This window comes from Dasypus novemcinctus, chromosome 3 (assembly GCF_030445035.2).
Source record: "Dasypus novemcinctus isolate mDasNov1 chromosome 3, mDasNov1.1.hap2, whole genome shotgun sequence".
NCBI lineage: Eukaryota > Metazoa > Chordata > Mammalia > Cingulata > Dasypodidae > Dasypus > Dasypus novemcinctus.
This window is the reverse complement of record NC_080675.1, coordinates 31,364,502-31,384,085: the sequence shown is the minus strand read 5'-3', so window position 1 is coordinate 31,384,085 and position 19,584 is coordinate 31,364,502. Positions and strand designations below refer to the sequence as shown.

General features: G+C 47.6%; 1 protein-coding gene across 30 annotated transcripts in view; it reads left to right on the top strand.

The window, feature by feature from the left end:
* Positions 1-19,584, top strand: part of TMEM63C (transmembrane protein 63C) — a 79,036-nt gene that overhangs the window by 45,242 nt on the left and 14,210 nt on the right. For 18 of the 30 annotated variants that reach the window (XR_011648299.1, XM_004453555.4, XM_012523326.3 and 15 more), the window contains 9 exons: positions 8,411-8,553; positions 10,002-10,050; positions 11,859-11,970; positions 15,198-15,271; positions 15,881-15,961; positions 16,058-16,181; positions 16,889-17,022; positions 18,345-18,467; positions 18,911-19,064. Coding sequence is in view for 29 of the 30 variants with exons in the window: in XM_004453555.4 (XP_004453612.1) it covers positions 8,411-8,553; positions 10,002-10,050; positions 11,859-11,970; positions 15,198-15,271; positions 15,881-15,961; positions 16,058-16,181; positions 16,889-17,022; positions 18,345-18,467; positions 18,911-19,064 (994 nt within the window). In the remaining variant the exon portion in view is untranslated. Of the gene's footprint in view, positions 1-8,410; positions 8,554-10,001; positions 10,055-11,858; positions 11,971-15,197; positions 15,272-15,880; positions 15,962-16,057; positions 16,182-16,888; positions 17,023-18,344; positions 18,468-18,910; positions 19,065-19,584 lie in introns of all 30 variants that reach the window. The other 12 variants (XM_071213761.1, XM_071213763.1, XM_071213768.1 and 9 more) reach the window with 1 other exon arrangement.

Sequence of the window (19,584 nt, the reverse complement as noted above, 5' to 3'; positions counted from 1 at the left end):
TAAATGAAACAGAATAAAAAAACAATAGAGAGGAAAGTGGATTTGGCCCAATGGATAAGGTGTCTGCCTACCACATGGGAGGTCCAAGATTCAAACCCAGGGCCTCCTGACCTGTGTGATGAGCTGGCCCATGCGCAGTGCTGATGCACACAAGGAGTGCTGTGCCACACAGGGATATCCCCCACATAGGGGAGCCCCACGCACAAGGAGTGCACCCCGTAAGGAAAGCCACCCAGCACGAGAAAAGTGAAGCCTGCCCAGGAGTGGTGCTGCACACATGGAGAGCTGATGCAGCAAGATGACACAACAAAAATGAGACAGATTCCAGGTGCCACTGACAAGAATACAAGCAGACACAGAAGAACATACAGTGAATGGACACAGAGAGCAGAAAACTGGGGTGGGGGGGTGAAGAAGGGGAGAGAAATAAATAAATAAATCTTAAAAAAACAATAGAATCAACAAAACCAAGTTTGCTTTGTGAAGATATCAATAAAATTGACCAACCTTTAGCTAGACTGACCAAAATAAAGAGAGAGGGGGCATAAATAACTAAAATCAGAAAATGAAAGGGGTGAGGCATTACTACCAACCCCACAGAAATAAAAAGGATTACAAGAGGACACCATGAACAACTGTACACCAACAAATTAGGTAACTTAGATAAAATGGTCAAATTCTTAGAAACACACAAACTACCTACATTGACTCAAGAAGAAATTGAAGATCTCAACAGACTAATAACAATGAGATTAAATCAACAATGAAAACTTCACAACAAAGAAAAGAGTTTTGGGCCAGAAGGCCACTGTGCTCCACTGCTTGCACAACCAATAAAACTCTCTCTGAAAAAAAAGAAAAGAACAGAAAAGAAAAGCCCAGGACCAGATGGTTTCACTAGTGAATTTTACCAAACATTCCAAGATTTAACACCAATCATGCTCAAACTCTCCCAAAATAATTGAAGAGGGAATACTGCCTAATTCATTCTATAAGGTCAACATTACCCTCATACTAAAGCCAGATAAAGATACTACTAGAAAGGACATTACAGACCAATATACCTAATGAGTATAGATGCAAAACCCCTCAACAAAATACTAGTAAATCAAATCCAACAGCATGTTAAAATAATTATACATCATTATCAAGTGGGATTTGTCTCACTTGATATCTTCATGGTTCTTATATGAGATAAGATTCACCTTCATTCTTTTGCATCTGAATATCCTGTATACCCAGCACCATTTTTGAAGAGACTGTTCTTTACCCATTGAGTGGACTTAGAATGCTTGTCAAAAAAAATTGCAAGAAGCAGATGTAGCTCAAGCAATTGAGCTCCTGCCCACCACATGGGAGGTCCCTGATTTGGTTCCCAGTGCCTCTTGAAGAAGAGAACGAGCTGGCATGATGGGCAGGCATGGCAAGTTGACACAAGATGACCCAAGAAGAGACATAAGAAAAAAACATGATGAGAGTTATAACAAAGCAGGGAGCAGAGGTTCCCAGTACCACCTAAAGAAGACAGCAAGCTGATGTGATGGGCAGGCATGGTGAGCTGATGCAACAAGATGACGCAATAAGAGATATGGGGAGGAAAAGCATGAGAGACACAATAAAGCAGGGAGTAGAGGTGGCTTAAGCTATTAGGAGCCTTCCTCTCTTATCAGAGGTCCCAGGTTCAGCCTCCGGTGCCTCCTGAAGAAACAAGGAAGACAACAGACACACCAAGTGCTAACAAGGGAGTAGGGAGAATTAAATAATTAAAATAAATATGTATTTTTAAAAATTGCTACAAGAATAGAAAATTACAGACGAATTTATCTTAAGGATATAGATGCAAAAACCCTCATCAACTACTTGCAAATTGAATCCAACAGCAGTTAAAGAATTATACACCATGTATATATAAGAATTATACATCTTACATATGGTATACTTTCCCCAACCCACCCAATCATTAATATATATTTGCTATCATTCAGGAGAAAACATTCTCATATTTGTCCTATTAACCACAGTGGGTTTTACCTAAGGTATGCAAAGCTGGTTCAAAATAAGAAAATCAACTAATGTAATATACCACAATAAAATACCAAATGGTATTTTATTGGTGATAAGTCATTTGACAAAATCTGGCACTCCTTCTTGATAAAAATACTTAGAAAATTAGGTATAGGAAAATATTCCTTAACATGATAAGGGCATATATAAATACCCATAGCTTATGTCTATGGTGAAAGACTGAAAACTTACTAAGATCAGAAACAAGACAAGGATGCCCACTGTTGCCACTGTAATTCAACATTTTACTGGGATTTCTAGCCAGAGCAATTAGGCAAGAAAAAAAAAAGCGAAAGACATCTAAATTGGAAAGGAAGAAGTAAAACTTTCCTGTTTGTAGGTGACATGATTCTATATATAGAAAGACCCCAAAAATCCACAATAAAGCTTCTAATAAATGAATTCAGCAAAGTGGCAGGAGTTTTAGTTTGCTAGGCTGCCAATATGCAATATACCAGAAATGCGCTGGTTTTTACAATGTTGATTTATTAGGTTGTAAGCTTACAGTTTTGAGGCTGAGAAAAAATGTCTGAGTCAAAGCCTCACAGGTGATGCTTTTCCCTGGAGACTGGCTGCTGGTGATCCTAGACTTCTGTCTCATATGGCAAGGCACACGGCGGTGACTGCTGGCTTTCCCTTCTCATCCAAATTTTGTTGATTTCAGCTTCTGGCTTCCTGTGGCTTTTCTTTCTGTCTCTCTCTGTACTCATCCCATTTATAAAGGACTCCAGATAAAGAATTAAGACCTACCCTGGCTATGCCTTAATTAAAGTAACCTAATCAAAAGTTCCCACCGAGTTGCTAAGGGCAGGGAGAGGGAGGAAGAGGTGTGATATGGGGCATTTTCGGGACTTGGAGTTGTCCTGAATGATTGTGCAGGGACACATGCCAGGACATTGGATATCCTGCCATAACCCACTGGATGGACTGGGGGAGAGTGTGAACTACAGTGTAAACTATGGTCCATGTGGTGTGGCAGTGCTCCAGGGTGCATTCACAAAATGCAATGAATGTGCCTTACTGGTGAAAGAGAATGTTGATGTGGGAGGAGCAGGGGTGAGGTGGGGGTGGGGTATATGGGATCCTCTTATGTTTTTTAATGTAAAGTTTTATGTGATCTATTTATCTTTAAAAAAAAAATAATAACATTGGGGAAAAAAAATTTCCCACCTACAATAGGTTTACAGCCACAGGAATGGATCACCTCTAAGGACATGATTTTCTAGGGTCCATAAAAGTCTCAAACTACCACAGCAGAGGACAAGGTCAACATGCAAAAGCCAGCAGTGTTTCCATACACAAGTAATGAGCAATCTGAGGATGAAATCAAGAAAAAAATTCATTTACAATAGCAACTAAATCAAATACCTAGGAATATATTTAACCAAGGCTGTAAAAGACTTGTATACAGAAAACTACAAACCATTGCTTAAAAAAATCAAAGAAGACCTAAATAAAGGGAAGGACATTCCATGTTCACAGATTTGAAGACTAAATATTGCTAAGATGTCAATTCTACCAAAAGCAAATTATAGATTCAGTACAAACCCAATCAAAATTCCAAACAGCCAACTTTGCAGAAATGGAAAAGCCAATGATCAACTTTATATGGATGGATAAGTGGCCCCAAATAGCCAAAGCCATCTTGAAAAAGAACAAAGTTGGAATTCTTCTATGTAAATTCCTGACAATTTATATTAAAAACGGTGAAAAACCATCACCACCAACTACTACTTATGACCCTTGATGGAATACTGAATGCCCCCACGAAATCTATAAATAATATTTTGGGAAAATTATAGAGATATAAATATAGACTGTATAATGGGTAATAATATTGTATCAATGTTAAATTTCTGACATATGACAATGGTATGAATAATGCTCTTTTTCTTAGGAACACATGTTAAAGTATTCAGGAGTGAAGTGCCATGATGTCTGCAACTATTTTCAAATGGCACAGTAAAAACAAAACAGAAAAACAGTGATATAAATATGTACAGATAAAGCATATGTTACAAAAGATTAACCATTAGGAGTCTAAGTATGGGAAATACAGGTGTTCACCCTTCTATTCACTCAACTTGTAAGTTTGAAAGTTTTCAAAATAAAAAGTTGGGGGAAAAAAAGACAGAAGGCAATGACCAAAAATAACAATAATAATGTGTAATTAATGAATTCACAACAAAATGACTTAATGTGGTATTTAAATTATACTTAATTCTTAATGTATCATTTGAGGTGTAGAATGTTTTCCATTGGAAAACTCGGTCTCTTCAGTCTCTTTTGTTCTAATTGACTTTCTTTTTTTTTTTTTGTCTTTATTTATTTTTTTAATGTTACATTAAAAAAATATGAGGTCCCCATATACTCCCCACCCCCCTTACCCCACTCCTCCCCCCATAACAACATCCTCCTCCATCATCACGAGATAGTCATTGCACTTGGTGAATACATCTCTGAGCACCTGCACCTCATGGTCAATGGTCCACACCAAAGCCCACACTCTCCCACAGTCCACCCAGTGGGCCATGGGAGGACATACAATGTCCGGTAACTGTCCCTGCAGCACCACCCAGGACAACTCCAACCCCCCAAAATGCCCCCACATCACATCTCATCCTCCCACTCCCTACCCCCAGCAGCCACCATGGCCACTTTCTCCACAGCAATGCCACATTTTCTTCAATTACTAATCACAATAGTTCATGTATAGAATATCAGTAAGTCCACTCTAATCCATTCTCTATTCCTCCATCCTGTGAACCTTAGAATGGTTGTGTCCACTCCACTTTCTAACTAACTTATAAATAGAATCAACTTGATCTAAGGCTTTATCAACATCTGCCATAGGATGAAGCTCCTCTATCCTGTAAGATCTAATCCAAACATCTTCAGATCATAATGCCTCTTAAGAAAGGTTTTCAAAATTACTCATTTTTATGTTAAATCGTCAACTAGAAATTGCAATTAAAATAACCACTGCTCAAATATGTGGTTCCCTTTCCAGAAAGAACTAATCCACATGTACAATTCAGAGAGCCAGGCCCAAAGATAGATATACAGAACAATGGAAATGCATCGAGAATTCAGAAATAGACTCTCACATTTATAGCCAATTGATATTTGACAAGAATGCCAAGCCCACTCAATGAGAAAGAATAGTCTCTTCAACAAATGGTGCTGGGAGAACTGGATATTCATATGCAAAAGAATGAAGGACCACTATCTCACACTATATTAAAAAATTAACTCCAAAGGGATCAAAGATCTAAGTATAAGAACCAGGATTCTAAAGCTCCTAGAAGAAAATGTCGGCCAGCATATTCAGGATCTTGTGTTAAGCAATGGTTCCTTAGACTTTACACCCAAAGCACAAGTGACAAAAGAAAAAATAGATAAATTAAAAGTTTTTGTGCATCAAAGGACCTTATCATGAAAAGACAACCTACTCAATGGGAGAAAATATTTGGAAACCATATCTCTAATAAGGTTTTAATATCCAGAATATATAAAGAAATCCTACAACTCAACAATAAAAAGACAACCCAATTTAAAAATGGGCAAAAGAACATACACATCTCCAAAGAAAATATACAAATGGCTAAAAAGTGCATGAAAAGATGTTCAGCATCACCAGCTATTAGGGAAATGCCAGCAAACCCACTATGAGATATCAATTCACACCCACTAGAATGACTATTATTGAAAAATAGAATAGAAATGTTAATAGAAAAAAATAATAGAAATGGATGTGTCTCAGCAGTTGGGCTCCCATCTACCATATAGGAGGTCCAGGTTCCATGCCGAGGGCCTCCTGGTGAGGGCAAGCTGGCCCATGAGGCAGGCTGGCCCACGTGGAGTGCTGGCTCCTGCTGGAATGCCATCTGAGCAGGAGTGCCCCCCTACATGGGAATGCTGCCCAGCGCAGGAAAGCCACCCCATGCAGGAAGTGCCGGCTGATGCTGAGAGCTGGCACATCAAGGTGATGCAACAAGAGACACAGAGGAGAGAAAATAAGAAGGTGTAGCAGAGCAGGGAGTTGAGGTGGCACAAGAGAGTAATCACCTCTCTCCTACTCCAGAAGGTCCTAGGATCGGTTCCCAGAGCCGCCTAATGAGAATACAGGCAGACACAGAAGAACACACAGCAAATGGACACAGAGAGCAGACAATGGGGGGAACAGGGGAAATGGAGGAGGGGGAGGAGTAATTAAAAAAAAAAATTTTTTTTAACCCAGAAAATTACAAGTGTTGGAGAAGATGTGGAGAAATAGGAACCCTAGTGTATTGTTGGTAGGTTGTAAAATAGTGCAGCCACTGTGGAAAACAATTTAGTGGTTCCTCAGAAAGTTAAGTATAGAATTACCATTAGACCCTTTTTCTAGGTATATACCCAAAAGAATTGAAAGCGGGACTCCAACAGAGATTTGCACACCAATGTTCATAGCAGCATAATCACAGTTGCCAAAAGACAGAAGCAATCCACATGTGTATCAACCAATGAATTGATAAGCAAAATGTAGCAGATACATACTGTGGAACTTATTCAGCTGTAAACAGGAATGATATTCTGATACTTGCAACAAAATGGTGAACGTTGAAGTCATCATGTTGAATGAAATAATTCAGATATGAAAGGACAAACACTGTATGATCTCACTGATATGAAATAATTAGAATGAGCAAATTCGTAAAGTCAGAAACTAGAATATAGGTTGCCAGGGGCTGGGGTAAATGTGGAGAATGGGAAGCTAATGCTTAATGAGTGCAGAGTACTTGTTTGGGATGATGGAAAAGTTTTGGTAAGAGATGGTGGTTATCGTAGCACAACATTGTGAATGTAATTAACTATCAATGTATTGTCTCATCAATTATAAAGTGCTAATAATAGGAGGGGTATATGGAAATGCATTTCTTGCATGATTTTTCTGTAAAGCTACAACTTCTCTAATAAAAAATAAATTAGATAATAAAAGGAAAGAACTGTACATTTGCTGTCACTAAGTAAAATCAGAAAGAAAATTAACCAAAACATACAATACTCATTGCCTTAGGTTTGATGAGAATTGTAGGTGAATTGTTTTCTATTCTATTGTATTTTCCAATGTAGCTATAACAAGCATGTGTTGATTTTGAGCTTCATATTTATTTCTTATCAGATTGTCTGTATGTATACTTTCCTTCGATAAAATATTTTAAATCAACACATGCTTATCACAAAGAAAACTCTTGCAGCCACCATTCATATCAAGAAATAGAACATTGTCAATACCCTGTAAGTCCTCCTCTGGCTCCTTCCAAATCCCTATCCCTTCTTCTGTCCCCAAAGGTAACCAGTATTCTGACTTATAACTCTATAGTTTGGTATTGCGTATTTTTGGATTTTATATATGGAATCATGCAATATGTATTGTTTTTCACCTGGCATCTTTCATTCAACATTGTGTTTGTACCATTCATCTATGGGTCATTCGTTATTATCACTGTATAATATTCTATCGTCTATGTCTATATCCATCTACATAGAGCATGAGAGAGATGAATGATAGATATGTAGATGATTGATAGATAGATGATAGATACATAGATAGATGATAGATAATCTAGATACCAATTTATTTGTCCATTCTACTGTGGCTAGATATTTAGTTTCTAGTTTGAAGTTGTCAAATAATGCATCTATGTACATATCTCTTGATGCACATGTGCATGTACTACTATTGAGTAAAGCCCAGGAGTAGAATTGCTAGGTCACAGGCTGTACATATATCCAACTTCAGTAGATAAAGCCAGTTGTTACCTGAAGTGCTGTGCAGTTGTACTCACGAAGGAGTATAGGAGAACTCCCAATGCCCCATACCCTCGCCAGCACTTGGTATGGAACAACTTTTTCACTTTAGCCGATCTGGCATTGTGGCGTGATAGTTCATTGTGGTTTTCAGATATTCTTTTTTATTTTAAGGACTTTAAAGAAAAATTTTGGGGGGGACTAGGATGAATCTTGATATCACTAGTGCTTTGTCTATGCCTGCACCATCGCAAGTACTCAAAATGTTTGAAGAAGTAATAAAAGAAAGAAGGCATGCTTGACTGCAAGAGGGTGAAGCCTTGCTAAGTGTTTACTTTGTAACATGGCCTCTGCCACTGATATGCCTTTGAAAGTTTAATTGGAATATGTTTCAGAAGAAGAGTGGTAATCCTAAACTCTAAAAATTAATCCTAATTAAAAAACTAAAAACTTGGGGAACAAAGGTGATCTTCCTTCTCTTTCTTGTACCTCCCTCCAACTCACCGTGTAGCCACACTGCCTGCAGAGACGTGGCTTCCTTATGTGTCTCTTCCAGGAATGAGGAGCTGATAGACAAGTGTGGAGACGATGCCCGCATCTACATGACGTTCCAGTACCACCTCATGGTCTTCATACTCATCCTCTGCATCCCCTCCTTGGGCATCATCTTGCCCATCAACTATGCAGGAACTGTTCTGGGTAAGTAGAGCTCAGCGGGACACTGGGGCCTAGACCACTCCACCTGAGAGGCAGCGTGGTAGGCCAGGCAGAGCTTGAATCTTGAGAATCTAGAAACCTGGATTTTAATCCATCTTTGTCAGTTCTCAGTCGTGTGTCCTTAGGCCAGCCAGGCTTCATTTCTCTCGCTCAAGATGACACCTATCTGAATCACAGTTGAAGGTGCTTGAACCAGGGCCTGGCGCGTGGCAGGCATATGGTATTCATTCAGTGTGAGGCTGAATGATTACTCAGGCCCACACCTGTACCTGGCCAGGTGTTCATGGAAGCCCTTTTATGACATGTGACCCCCAGCACAAATCTCTGCCCCTCAGTTCTCTCCATACACGCTGATGGACACAGTGCAGACATCATCTCATAGGACTTCTACCCGCACTCAGTACATGGGATAAATTCTTTTGACAAAATAACATCCTGGGTGAGGGCTTGGGCTTCGAAGACAGAAAAACTAGGCTTTAAATCTTGGTTCCACAACTTTTTTCCATGTCTGCTCCCCAGTAAACACTTTTGCCCCATCTTGCAAGTGATTTAATCTTATCCTCTGCAAGTCGATCTCACAAAGCCTCGGTTTCCTCGGCTGTCATGGGGATTGGGAGATGATGAGTGTGAAGTGCCTAGCACAGTGCCTGACATTGCAAGTGCCCCATGAATTGCACCCAGCATTTCAAATGGAATTATGAAGACAGACAGAGCTGTATGAAGCCTGGGCAATACGTCTGTGTAGGCGAGCACCTGAATCGCCCAGGTGGCAACCCGCTTTACCAAGATACCTGTTTCCTTACTGTTCCTGCTAGGCCAGAAGGAGACCTTACTTAATTCAGCATAGCATATTGAATGTCTGTGCCACCAAATTCCACTACCAGAGTCAATAACTTCTGAGACCTGTCTTTCCAGAGTCTCATCCCAAGAGCTAGAGTATTGGCAATGAAAATATAGTGCAAGAGTTTTAGACGCATTTCTGAAAACCTGGAGAGGTTGAACCAACAAACTGAAATGCTCAGCCAGAAGGATTTACAGGGCACGAGTGAACCAGCATCACTTATCTGGAGTTTTTGAGTTCTTGTGATCTTTGCCAGTGGTAACAGCATTGCTGATTTCATCATTTCCCTGCTGGTGAGACAGCCGAGTTCCTCACGAGCTTTCCCTGGGGGTCTCCTCTGTGCCAGGCACACACTGAGGGTGCCCGTGAAGTCTTGCTTACAGCCAAGGACCCCAAGCAGCAGTAGCAGGGAGAAGAAGAGGCCTCTGCTCTTTGGTTGTAAATTGGGGATAAGTCCTGAGGAACTAGAAGGAAGAGCAGGATGTAGGCAAGCATCTCTAGACCCCAAGAATTCATTCTGTAACCTGGAATTCTGGTGCCCCACCAGAACTGAGCCAGGGTCAAGGTCATCAACTCTCTTCTCTTTCAGACCGGAACAGTCACTTTGGTCGGACCACCATTGCCAATGTCTCCACAGAGTAGGTACCTGATCCTCTTACCTCCCTCTGTATGGCTGGGGGTGTGGGTGTGGGGAGAAGGACCAATGTGCCTGTCCCTAACGTGTCAGTCCATAGTTCTTTCCTGATAAGAAAGGCCTGGTGTTCCCAGGAACCCAAGCCCTGAGCGGGACGCCAGGAGTCACATCTTCCTGGTGGGACAGGACTCCTGGTGCCTCGGTGTGCCCAGCTCTGTAATGGGCAGAGCTACCCAAACTGGCCAGTCCTGAAGACTTGGAGAGATGGTCCTAGTTGCTTAGTATATCCAGCTCCTAGGAGACCAAGAGCCTGGACCTAGTAGTAATACCTAGTGCAAGGTATTGTTTCTCTACACATTAATAGGTCAAGTCACCCCTCATTAAGAATTTAGGGAAACATGGACCTCACCGTTCACCCCTTCTGATTCCCACAGCAGAAGGAATGAGGAATCACAGGACTTGGTTCATGTCCCACCCCTGCCATTAACTGGCCTTGGATCGGGGGCAATATACTGTCCCTCTCTGAGCTTCAATCCCTATCCATTTCAGAGGATGGGGGGAGGAATTGCTGGACATGATCCCTAAGCCCCTTCCTGCCCTCCTGTCCAGGTGCATCAATCAACCAACTTGATTGGTGGCCAAATCAATTTGTACTGAGCAAAATGTGGTCCTACTGTGAGAAATAGACCCACTAAGTGTCTTGGCTAGGGTTGGCCAATTTCCTGAAAAAGCAGAGGTGGTTCCAGTAGGTGGGGGCTCACACACTCCTGCTCCACCTCTCCTCTCCCCACCCCCAGCCCTTCTGCACCCTGCCTTGCTTGGGGCATGCCGGCCTTAGCCCAAACTCTAGAATCAGCAGAATGGGTCCATGGCATCCTCTTGGCCCCCCGCCCTCTCTCAGCCATCCTCCCCCTCTCCTGCCAGTACCAGAGCAGAGCTCCCAAACTTCTCCCCAGGCTGGTCTCGAGTTTAAGGTGCCAACGAGAAGCAAATTCTAATACAGCAGCAAACAAGCCTTCAAGATCCATAAATCCAAACTAGCAGAAGCTGGAAAGTTCTTTAGGGACTACCATGAAATCTTGCGCCCTCTAAGGAAACTGAGGATCAAAGCATCTTGCTAGATGGGAAATGTATGTGAAATGTCAGGCACTGGGACAAGGGGTGGAAGAGACATTTTGAAGCAAGGTAGCCTTTCTCCCCTCAAACCACACCAGGTAATGTGGAAGCTCTATTTCTGAACCAAAATCCTAGCCGGATTCCTTCCGGCCGCATCATGTGAGTCAAAAGCAGGGATAGTTTGAGTGCAACCACACTTCCCACCCCAGTAGAGGCAGAGCCCATCAGCCGGGCTCCCCTTCCTTCTGGGACTGCATGTGACCCCAGACCCTGTCCACAGTCTGGCTCCTCCCAGCAGCTGTGGGGGTCCCGAGCTGCAGCAGCTGGGGGTGAGACCCAGCGAAGAATCTAAGTGCTTTGGCAGCCCTGCCTTCACCTCCCAGCCCTGCCACTGCTACGAGTGACCTTGGACAGGTCACTTTCCCACTCTGGCCCTCAGTTTCCTTGTGGGTAAAAAGAAGATAATCACAGTACCACCCCTACACAGTTCTGAAAATGCATGTAAAGCACTTAGTTCCATGCTGGGTGTCTGGCACGGAGTAAGCATTCGATCAGTGTTAGCCTTTTTGAGCCAGAGCTGGACACCCCTTCCCACCACTGCCACCTCCTTCCAAGGTGCCTGAGTGGCTGGGCTCCCAGAGGGTGGCCTGTCGCCCACAGCAGAGGCCGACTCAGCCCCCTGCTTTTCTTCCCCAGGAGGAGCAAGATCCTGTGGCTGCACAGCTTCCTGTCTTTCCTCTACTTCATCACCAACTTCCTCTTCATGGCTCATCACTGCCTGGGGTTTGTGCCCAGGCCAAGCAAAAAGGTGAGTGAGTGAGAAGAGCTATCAGAGCTGCTTCTCCCAGCGGGAGCCCCCTCCCTGGACTCCATCCTTCAGGGACATCCAGATGGGCACGTCCTGTACACCTGAGCCGGGGAGGTCTCACCTGAGCAGGTGCCAGCCTCCTTCCCTCAGCCCTGGTGAGTCCCCACCTGGCACACCCTGGCACAGCTCTCCCAGTTGCTTCACTGTCAAAACACTTCCAAACTGGTAGGTAAGTGGTTGCTGCTGCCGAGGACCCCTGGATCTCCCCACTGTCCAGAAACTAAAGAGTTAACCAAGACCTGGCCCCGCAGAGTCCTCCAGGCTTTGGCCCCAGCCGGCCAGCGCCCCTGCTCAACTGCTGAGTAGAGATCTGTTTTTTCTTTCTTTTAATTTAGAGAAAGCCTGAGTTTATAAAACAATCATGTATACCCGACAGAATTCCCATATTGCCCCAGCACCAACCCCTAGCATTGTTGTGGAATATTTGTTACAAACTGTGAAAGAACGTCATCAAAATACTACTGCCAGCTCTACTCCATATCTTACATTTGGTGTATTTTTCCTACAAACCACCTTGTTAACACCATGTACTAGTCTTGTATATTTGTGATAGTTCACGAGAGCATCCTCATATTTACCGTTCACCGCGGTCCGGCTTCCGCCACAGGGCTCCCTGTGTTATGCAGTCCCGTGCTTTCACCGTCCATCCCAAGTGTGTGCTCAGCGGCGCTCACTGGCATCAGAGTTGGGCTGCCATCGCCTCAATCAATTTTAGAACATTTTCATTACTCCAAAAGGAAAATTCCCATGTCCCCTTATATGCCCCTTTTGTTGACCCTTAGAACTGATAAATTATCTTCTTTGCCAGTGCTGCCAAAGTATTACAATATTACTGTTAACTAAAGTCCATAAGTTACATTAGTTGCATTTTCCCTTATTTCACCATATTCTTAACACCTTGTAATAGAAGAACGTTCTTGTACTTGTACCACTAACCACAATCCTCATCCACCACTGAAACCACTATGTTGTACCGTCCCTACATTATCCTCTAGCTTCCTTTCAATTGACGTTTACCTCCTTGGGCTACCCCCTTTCAGCCACAATCACAATCGTAAACCAGCAGTGTTAGTTATACTCACTACAATGTATTACTGTCATCTCTGTCCATTTTCACACATTTATAATCAAGCTTATTAAAAATTCTACATGCATTAAACATCAACTCCCCCTTCTCAACCCACATTCTGTCTCCTAATCACCTATACTCTAAAGTTTGTCTCCATGAGTTTATTCATCATGTTTGGTTCCTATTAGTGATGCCATACGATAACTGTCCCTTTGTGTCTGGCTTATTTCACTCAACATCATGTCCTCAAGTTTTATCCATGTTGTCATATGCAATCCGACTTCTTACAGCTGAATAGTGTTCCATTGTGTATACATACCACATTTTATTTATCCACTCATCAGATGATGGACACTTGCTTGTTTCCATCTTTTAGCAATTGTGAATAATGCCATTTTGTACATGGGTGTGCAAATGTCTGTTCTCTCCTTGCTTTCAGTTCTTCTGAATATATTCCTAGTTGCAAGATTGCCAGACCATACGGCAGATCCATGTTTAGTTTCCTGAGAACCACCAAACTGTCTTCCCCAGAGGCTGTGCCATTCTGCCTTCTGGGTAGAGATCTTAGCTGGCCTGTGTCTTAGTCCTGCCCACCCCACTGTGCCCGTGTCCCCTGCCCTTTGTAGCACCCAAGCCACTCTCCCACAGTCTTTCTAGGGCAGAGACCCCTTGTCTTGTCCCTCACATATCCTACTGTCTTAATTTGGGTTCCCCCCAAAACAGACACTGAGTCAAGACTTTGAGTAGAATTCAGTTTATTAGGGAGCTGATCCCAGAAAAGGCCTTTAGAGAAGTGAGATGGGGAAGAGAAAACATCCAATAGAGGGGAGATTTAACGAGCTGCTTTCTGCAGTGGACGTCTGGAGCTGCATCCCCCAGGGAACTCTCCGAGTTGGTGTAGAATATGCACCTAGAGTTTTGGGAGATATTCTCCCACAACCTCCCTATCCCCTATTGATGAAGGCTGGTTTTAGGGGCATTAACTCTTTGCCACTTATGGCTTGCTCTGCCCAGGGGCTGAGTTTGCTCCCAAGGCCAAGAAAAAGTGCTCAGGAAGAGTCCCAGAGGCCGGAAGTGAGCAGCAGCCCTGGTGTGGGGAGGCGGGGCCAGGGGACCATGGGTGGGCACCCGTAGCCTGCCACCTGCCCCGGACCATGCAGGGCATAGGGGAAGGGGCTCGCAGGCTGCCTGTGCTCTGGGGGGAGCAGGGGAAAGAGTGAAGAGTGTCTTTGGCCCAGTCCTCTGCTTCTCAAAGTGTCCATGAGTTGTGCCCAGCTTCCTCGGAGGCTGTCCTTCCTAAAGGACAGACTCATTTTAACCCACCCCAGGATGCAAATCCACACACCCTGAAAAGTTACCCCAAATGCTTCGGGCTTCCTGACATGGTAGCTTGGGTCCTTCTAGTCAGTCTGGGCTCGACTACTTCAGCCTTCCTTATTGTCACCGAAGCTTCTGCCAGGGTCTCCTGCAGCAGTTTACCCACCTGTCACCCTGAGCGTGATGGCTCGGGCAGGCATTTCCCACTTGCAGAATAAAATATGACATTTGGGGGAGACTTCCCTGTCCCCTCCCCAGAGTTCCAATCACCTTTGAAACCGCCCCCCCCCTTCAAATCTGAGGGATTTCTACTGGAACGGGGCTTTACCCTGGAACAGAGGAAGCAGCTCTTAAAAGTTGCAGGGAGACCTGGAATGATTTGTGGAGCTGAGTGGGCAGCAAGGGAGCAGCTTCTTGCAGCCACGGAGCTCTGATGCCCCAGCCTGGCCCTGTCTGCAGCCTTCTGGCTCTTTCTCCCTTGCCCAGAGCCACCCATGGCAGTGGGCCCACGGCTGGAGAGAATGCACAGGCCAGCTTGCCCGCCTGTAGCTCCCCACAGCCTGCCAGCCTCAGGGCTGCCCGGCTCAGCCAAGACACCACAGTCCAGAAAAGCGTGCGCTCAGGGGACCCAGCAAGGAGACACCGGGCGCCAGGCGGCCTGGTGTGTGCAGAAGGCCTGCTGCCGGGGGGCTCTGGGCCACAGCCGCCTCCGCCCCAGCCATCCTGCTCAATCGACCCAACCTGGCCCAGCCTTCTTTCTCCGTTTGCCCACCCCACCTAGGTTACGCGGACGCTAATGGTCACCTATGTCCCCAAGGATATCCAAGATCCAGAGATCATCAGTAAACATTTCCAGTAAGTGGGGGCCAGGTGGACTATGGCATGTATCATTATTCCTTGGTTTCTTGGGTCATGAGTTGGCCCAAGATGGTGGGACTAGAGAGACCCCAAGGGGTGGGTCTCCCTGGACTTGCCTCAGGAGCGGCAGCCTTCCAGAGCGGGGAAGAACGCTGGGAGTGGGCAGGGCTTCGAAGTCGGGGGCTTTCTGGATGGCATGGGTGTGATGTGGGTGACGCTAGCTCTCCTCTCATTGCTCCAGCTACTCATCGGGGAGCCCCTGGACCACAGCTATCCCTAGAGCAGGTCGTCTCCGGGTGTCTGTTCTGACCCCAGGTTCCTAGCTCCAGGGGCCCCCTGCACTGAGCAAGTTGTCTCTCCGCGAGCAGCTCTTAGCTCAGTCCCCAGTGGTTTGCACGCTCTTCCCCGGGTCCTGGGCCATCTGGGAAGGATGTGACAACTCTCTGACCGTCAGGAACCAAACCCTGAAATTAAGCCTTGGAATATGGGGTGGATCCTCCCATCCCAAGACCCGAGAACTACCAGCAGCTGAGCCGCCTAGCTGGGGGGGTGCTGCAGGGCTCTGCGGCCTGCAGGCCGGCTCAGCATCCGTGTTTGTGGCTGCAGCGAGGCCTACCCAGGGTGCGTGGTGACCAGAGTCCACTTCTGCTACGACGTCAGGACGCTGATCGAATTGGACGACCAGAGGTGAGGCTGTGGCGGGGCCCGGGGTCGGGGGAGAGGGGAGGGGAGGTCTCTGCCGGCCCCTGACCAGAAGGAAGGCCCTTCACTCCGCCCCGACAGGCGCCACGCGATGCGGGGCCGACTCTACTACACCGCCAAGGCCAAGAAGAGCGGGAAGGTGATGATCAAGGTTCACCCCTGCTCGCGCCTGTGCTTCTGCAAGTGCTGGACCTGCTTCAAGCAGGTAACTGGCCCTGGCGTGGGGGGAGGCGGCAAAGCAGGGGCAGGGTCCCGGGTCTCCAGGCTGTCCAGGGCTCTGGGGGGTGCCCCAGGCCTGTCCAGCTCTGCTGTGGCACCCAGCTCCTCTTTTCCACTCCACCGTGTCCTGCCTCCAGGTGGGGGGCATAGAGGAGCTCCAGCCTTGCTTGGGCGCCCCTCCAGATCAGTGCAGGGAAGCACTTGCTCTTGCCCCCTCCTGGTCCTGAATGAGAGGACCAGAGAGAGCACAACTGTCTGCACCAGTCCGCCAGGTTTCAGGCTTTCAACGACATGAGTTCTGAAGCAACGGCTCCATCTTGTCACCCGACCAGCCACCATGGCTAGAAGGGCCTCCAGGCCTGAGCTCCTTCCAGAGCAGAATAAGCATCATCTCCCTTCACTGAAAATGCTGCAAACCCATTCGCTCATCTCTCCGGGGTCTCCCCCAAGTCTGAAAGCGCCCTCTTCCCCCAGGCCCAACAGCGGGGAGTTAGTTGCAGAGCCACAGCCTTTTCCTGCTTCAGAGTTGGGAGCCGGGCGCCCCCCTGGGACCGTCAGCTCTCTGCCAGGGGTTCGAGGGGCCTGGGGCCGGACAAGAGGCCGCCTGGCTGCTGAGTGGGAGGGGCCTCGTGTCCAGGCGAGGCCTTCGGAGGGTCTGTTCTCTGCAGCTCCGAGGGCCTTGTCTCGCCCCAGGTAGACGCAGAGCAGTATTACAGCGAGCTGGAGGAGCAGCTCACGGACGAGTTCAACGCCGAGCTCAACCGCGTGCGGCTGAAGCGTCTTGACCTGATGTTTGTCACCTTCCAGGACGTCAGGATGGCAAAGCAGTGAGTGCCGAGGCCGGCAGGGAGGGGGCCTCTGCTTCTCTGCCCCCGTGCTCTTTCACCCCCGATCCAGCCAAGGGAGGAGGACACAGAGGCTCCTCCACTCAGACCCCTCCGTGCCAGTCCCCGGCGGCCGTCCTCGCTTTCTACGGCGTCAGCCGTTTCTGTTACCCCCAACGGTTGGGACTCAGCTCAGCTCCAGCAGCGCCCAGGCCTGGGCTCCTCGGTCCCCTCTGCCCTTGCCTCAGCACAGGGGTGGTCAGTGGAGCCTTCGGCCTCTTGGCTGCTCCCCGGGAACTCGACGAGAACAATATCCGTCTCCTCCCTCGGTGCACACCCACGCTCGCGCTCCTCACCACCAGTGACACGGGGAGAAGCCCTGTTGGCCCTTTCTTCTCTCCCACCGCAGGTCTCCCCGAATTCATAGCCTTGCAGCCTCCTCTCCCTTCGGGCAGTGCCACCTTGGGAGGCAGTCAGGTCCACTCTGGAATGTTCTGGAAGTTCTTTAGGATTGGATCAAAGAGAGGGGAGCACCAGCCTCAGTCCCTTGGGGATGGCGAGGGTCCTGTCCCTCTGGGACCCTGACCCTTTGTGGCATTCCATCCTTGCTCACCCCACTTCTGCAGAGGAAGAGGGGGCGGCCTAGATTTTAGTCACAGTTGTGTGCAGTTCTGCAAGTCACTCAAACTCTCAGACTTCTTATTTGTCCTGTGGTTACCGACATCTGCCCTGTCCACCTCCCGGAGGATTAAAAAGTGCCGTGCGATCTCTTTAGTGGGTTACCTCCAGCCACACGCCCGCATGAAACAGTGTTCATTTTCCGAGACACTGTCATTTGGTAAAGAGAAACTGAGCCTGGACTCTAGCAGAAGGATGAGTTAGAAGGCACGGATGGGGCTCCAGTGCCAGCACCTTGGCCCTCTTTGGTTGTGTCATCTGTGCCATTGGGATTTTCTTAATCACCAATTAGCACAGTGTCAGGCTCTCAGAAAGAATGCAATAATTGGAAGCTATTGATATCAAGAAGAAGCTAAAATGAGGTCCTCCCTCAAAGGGTCATTACAGGGCACGTCCACTTGTTATCACTGCTGGTTAAGGGAAAAGGCGCTGGCTGGGAGCCTTGTGGGACCCCTTCCCCTTCCCGGGCCTTCTGGGCACCCTCCAATGCCGCCTTTCCTCAAGCTGCGCCCCGTCAGGTCCTGGGAGACATGCCCAAGCTTTCAGGAGTCCCCGGGAAGCTGACGAGCGCTGACCTGTGGGATGGCCATCGTCGCCCTCACGGTCCTCACCCCAGGCCGCTGAGTCCTCCTGTCCCGTTCCTGCAGCATCCTGGAGGACTACAAGTACATCCGGTGTGGCATCCATCCCCATCAGTCCTCGGTGACCACCATCGTCAAATCCTACCGCTGGAGGGTCACCCGGGCCCCACATCCCAAAGACATTATTTGGTAAGTCCCCTCTGTCCCTCTGCTCTCTTTTGAGCACCTCTGAGCCTGAAGAAGGGGCAGGAGTGGGGGCCTTCACTGCTCACGTCATCGCCCCGCGCAGGCTCCGCGGGCACCAAGCCCAGTGCCACCCCAATGCCACCCCCTCTGGGCCCCACGAGGGCTGTGTGCCCAAGCGCCACGCCGCTGCCTACCTCCAGCCCTTGTCTTTCCTGCAGAAGGAACTGAGACCCGCTCGTTCCTGCCTATGGAGTATACTCACACCCTTGCACAGGTTGTCCCTTGGGAAAGGCCCAGGGCCCTTTGCCCCTGTGCCGGGGCCCAGAATCAGACCAGGGTAGCCTGGGGTGGCGGCTGGCATGCAAGAGATGGGCATGCCCATGGGCCCTCTCTAAGGGCTGGGGGCAAGGCTACTAAGTGTGCCTCCCTCTTCCATCCCTCCCCAGGCAACACCTGTCTGTCCGCCGCGTCTTTTGGTGGGCCCGCTTTATCTCAATCAACACCTTCCTCTTCATCCTCTTCTTCTTCCTCACCACGCCTGCCATCATCATCAACACCATCGACATGTACAACGTCACCCGCCCCATCGAGAAGCTGCAGGTGACGCTTCTGCTCAGGACGGGAGGGGAGCCCCTCAGGATGAGGCTGCAGAGGCCCCTGCACGCTAACAGTTCGGCCCTGCTGTGCTGTCAACTGTGGAGTAGCAGTTCCTGTGCTCTGGAGGGGACCGAGCTGGGTCATTCCCCATCTTGGGGACTTGAGCTGGAGAGGAAAGGGAAAGTGGGGAGCTGTCGCTGGTTCTAGGGAGAGGGGGAAGTGTAGGTGGGTCTAGAGTGAATGGGGAGCTATTGATGGGTCTAGGGAGAGGGGGAGCTGTCGGTGGTTCTAGAATGAGTGGGAAGCTGTAGGTGGTTCTAAGGTGAGTGGGGAGCTATAGGTGGTTCTATGGAGAGTGGGGAGCTATAGATGGTTCTAGGGAGAGGGGGAGCTGTCGGTGGTTCTAGGGAGAGGGGAAGCTATAGATGGTTCTAGGGAGAGGGGGAGCTGTCGATGGTTCTAGGGAGAGGGGGAGCTATAGGTGGTTCTAGGGAGAGAGGGGGGCTGTGGGTGGTTCTAGGGA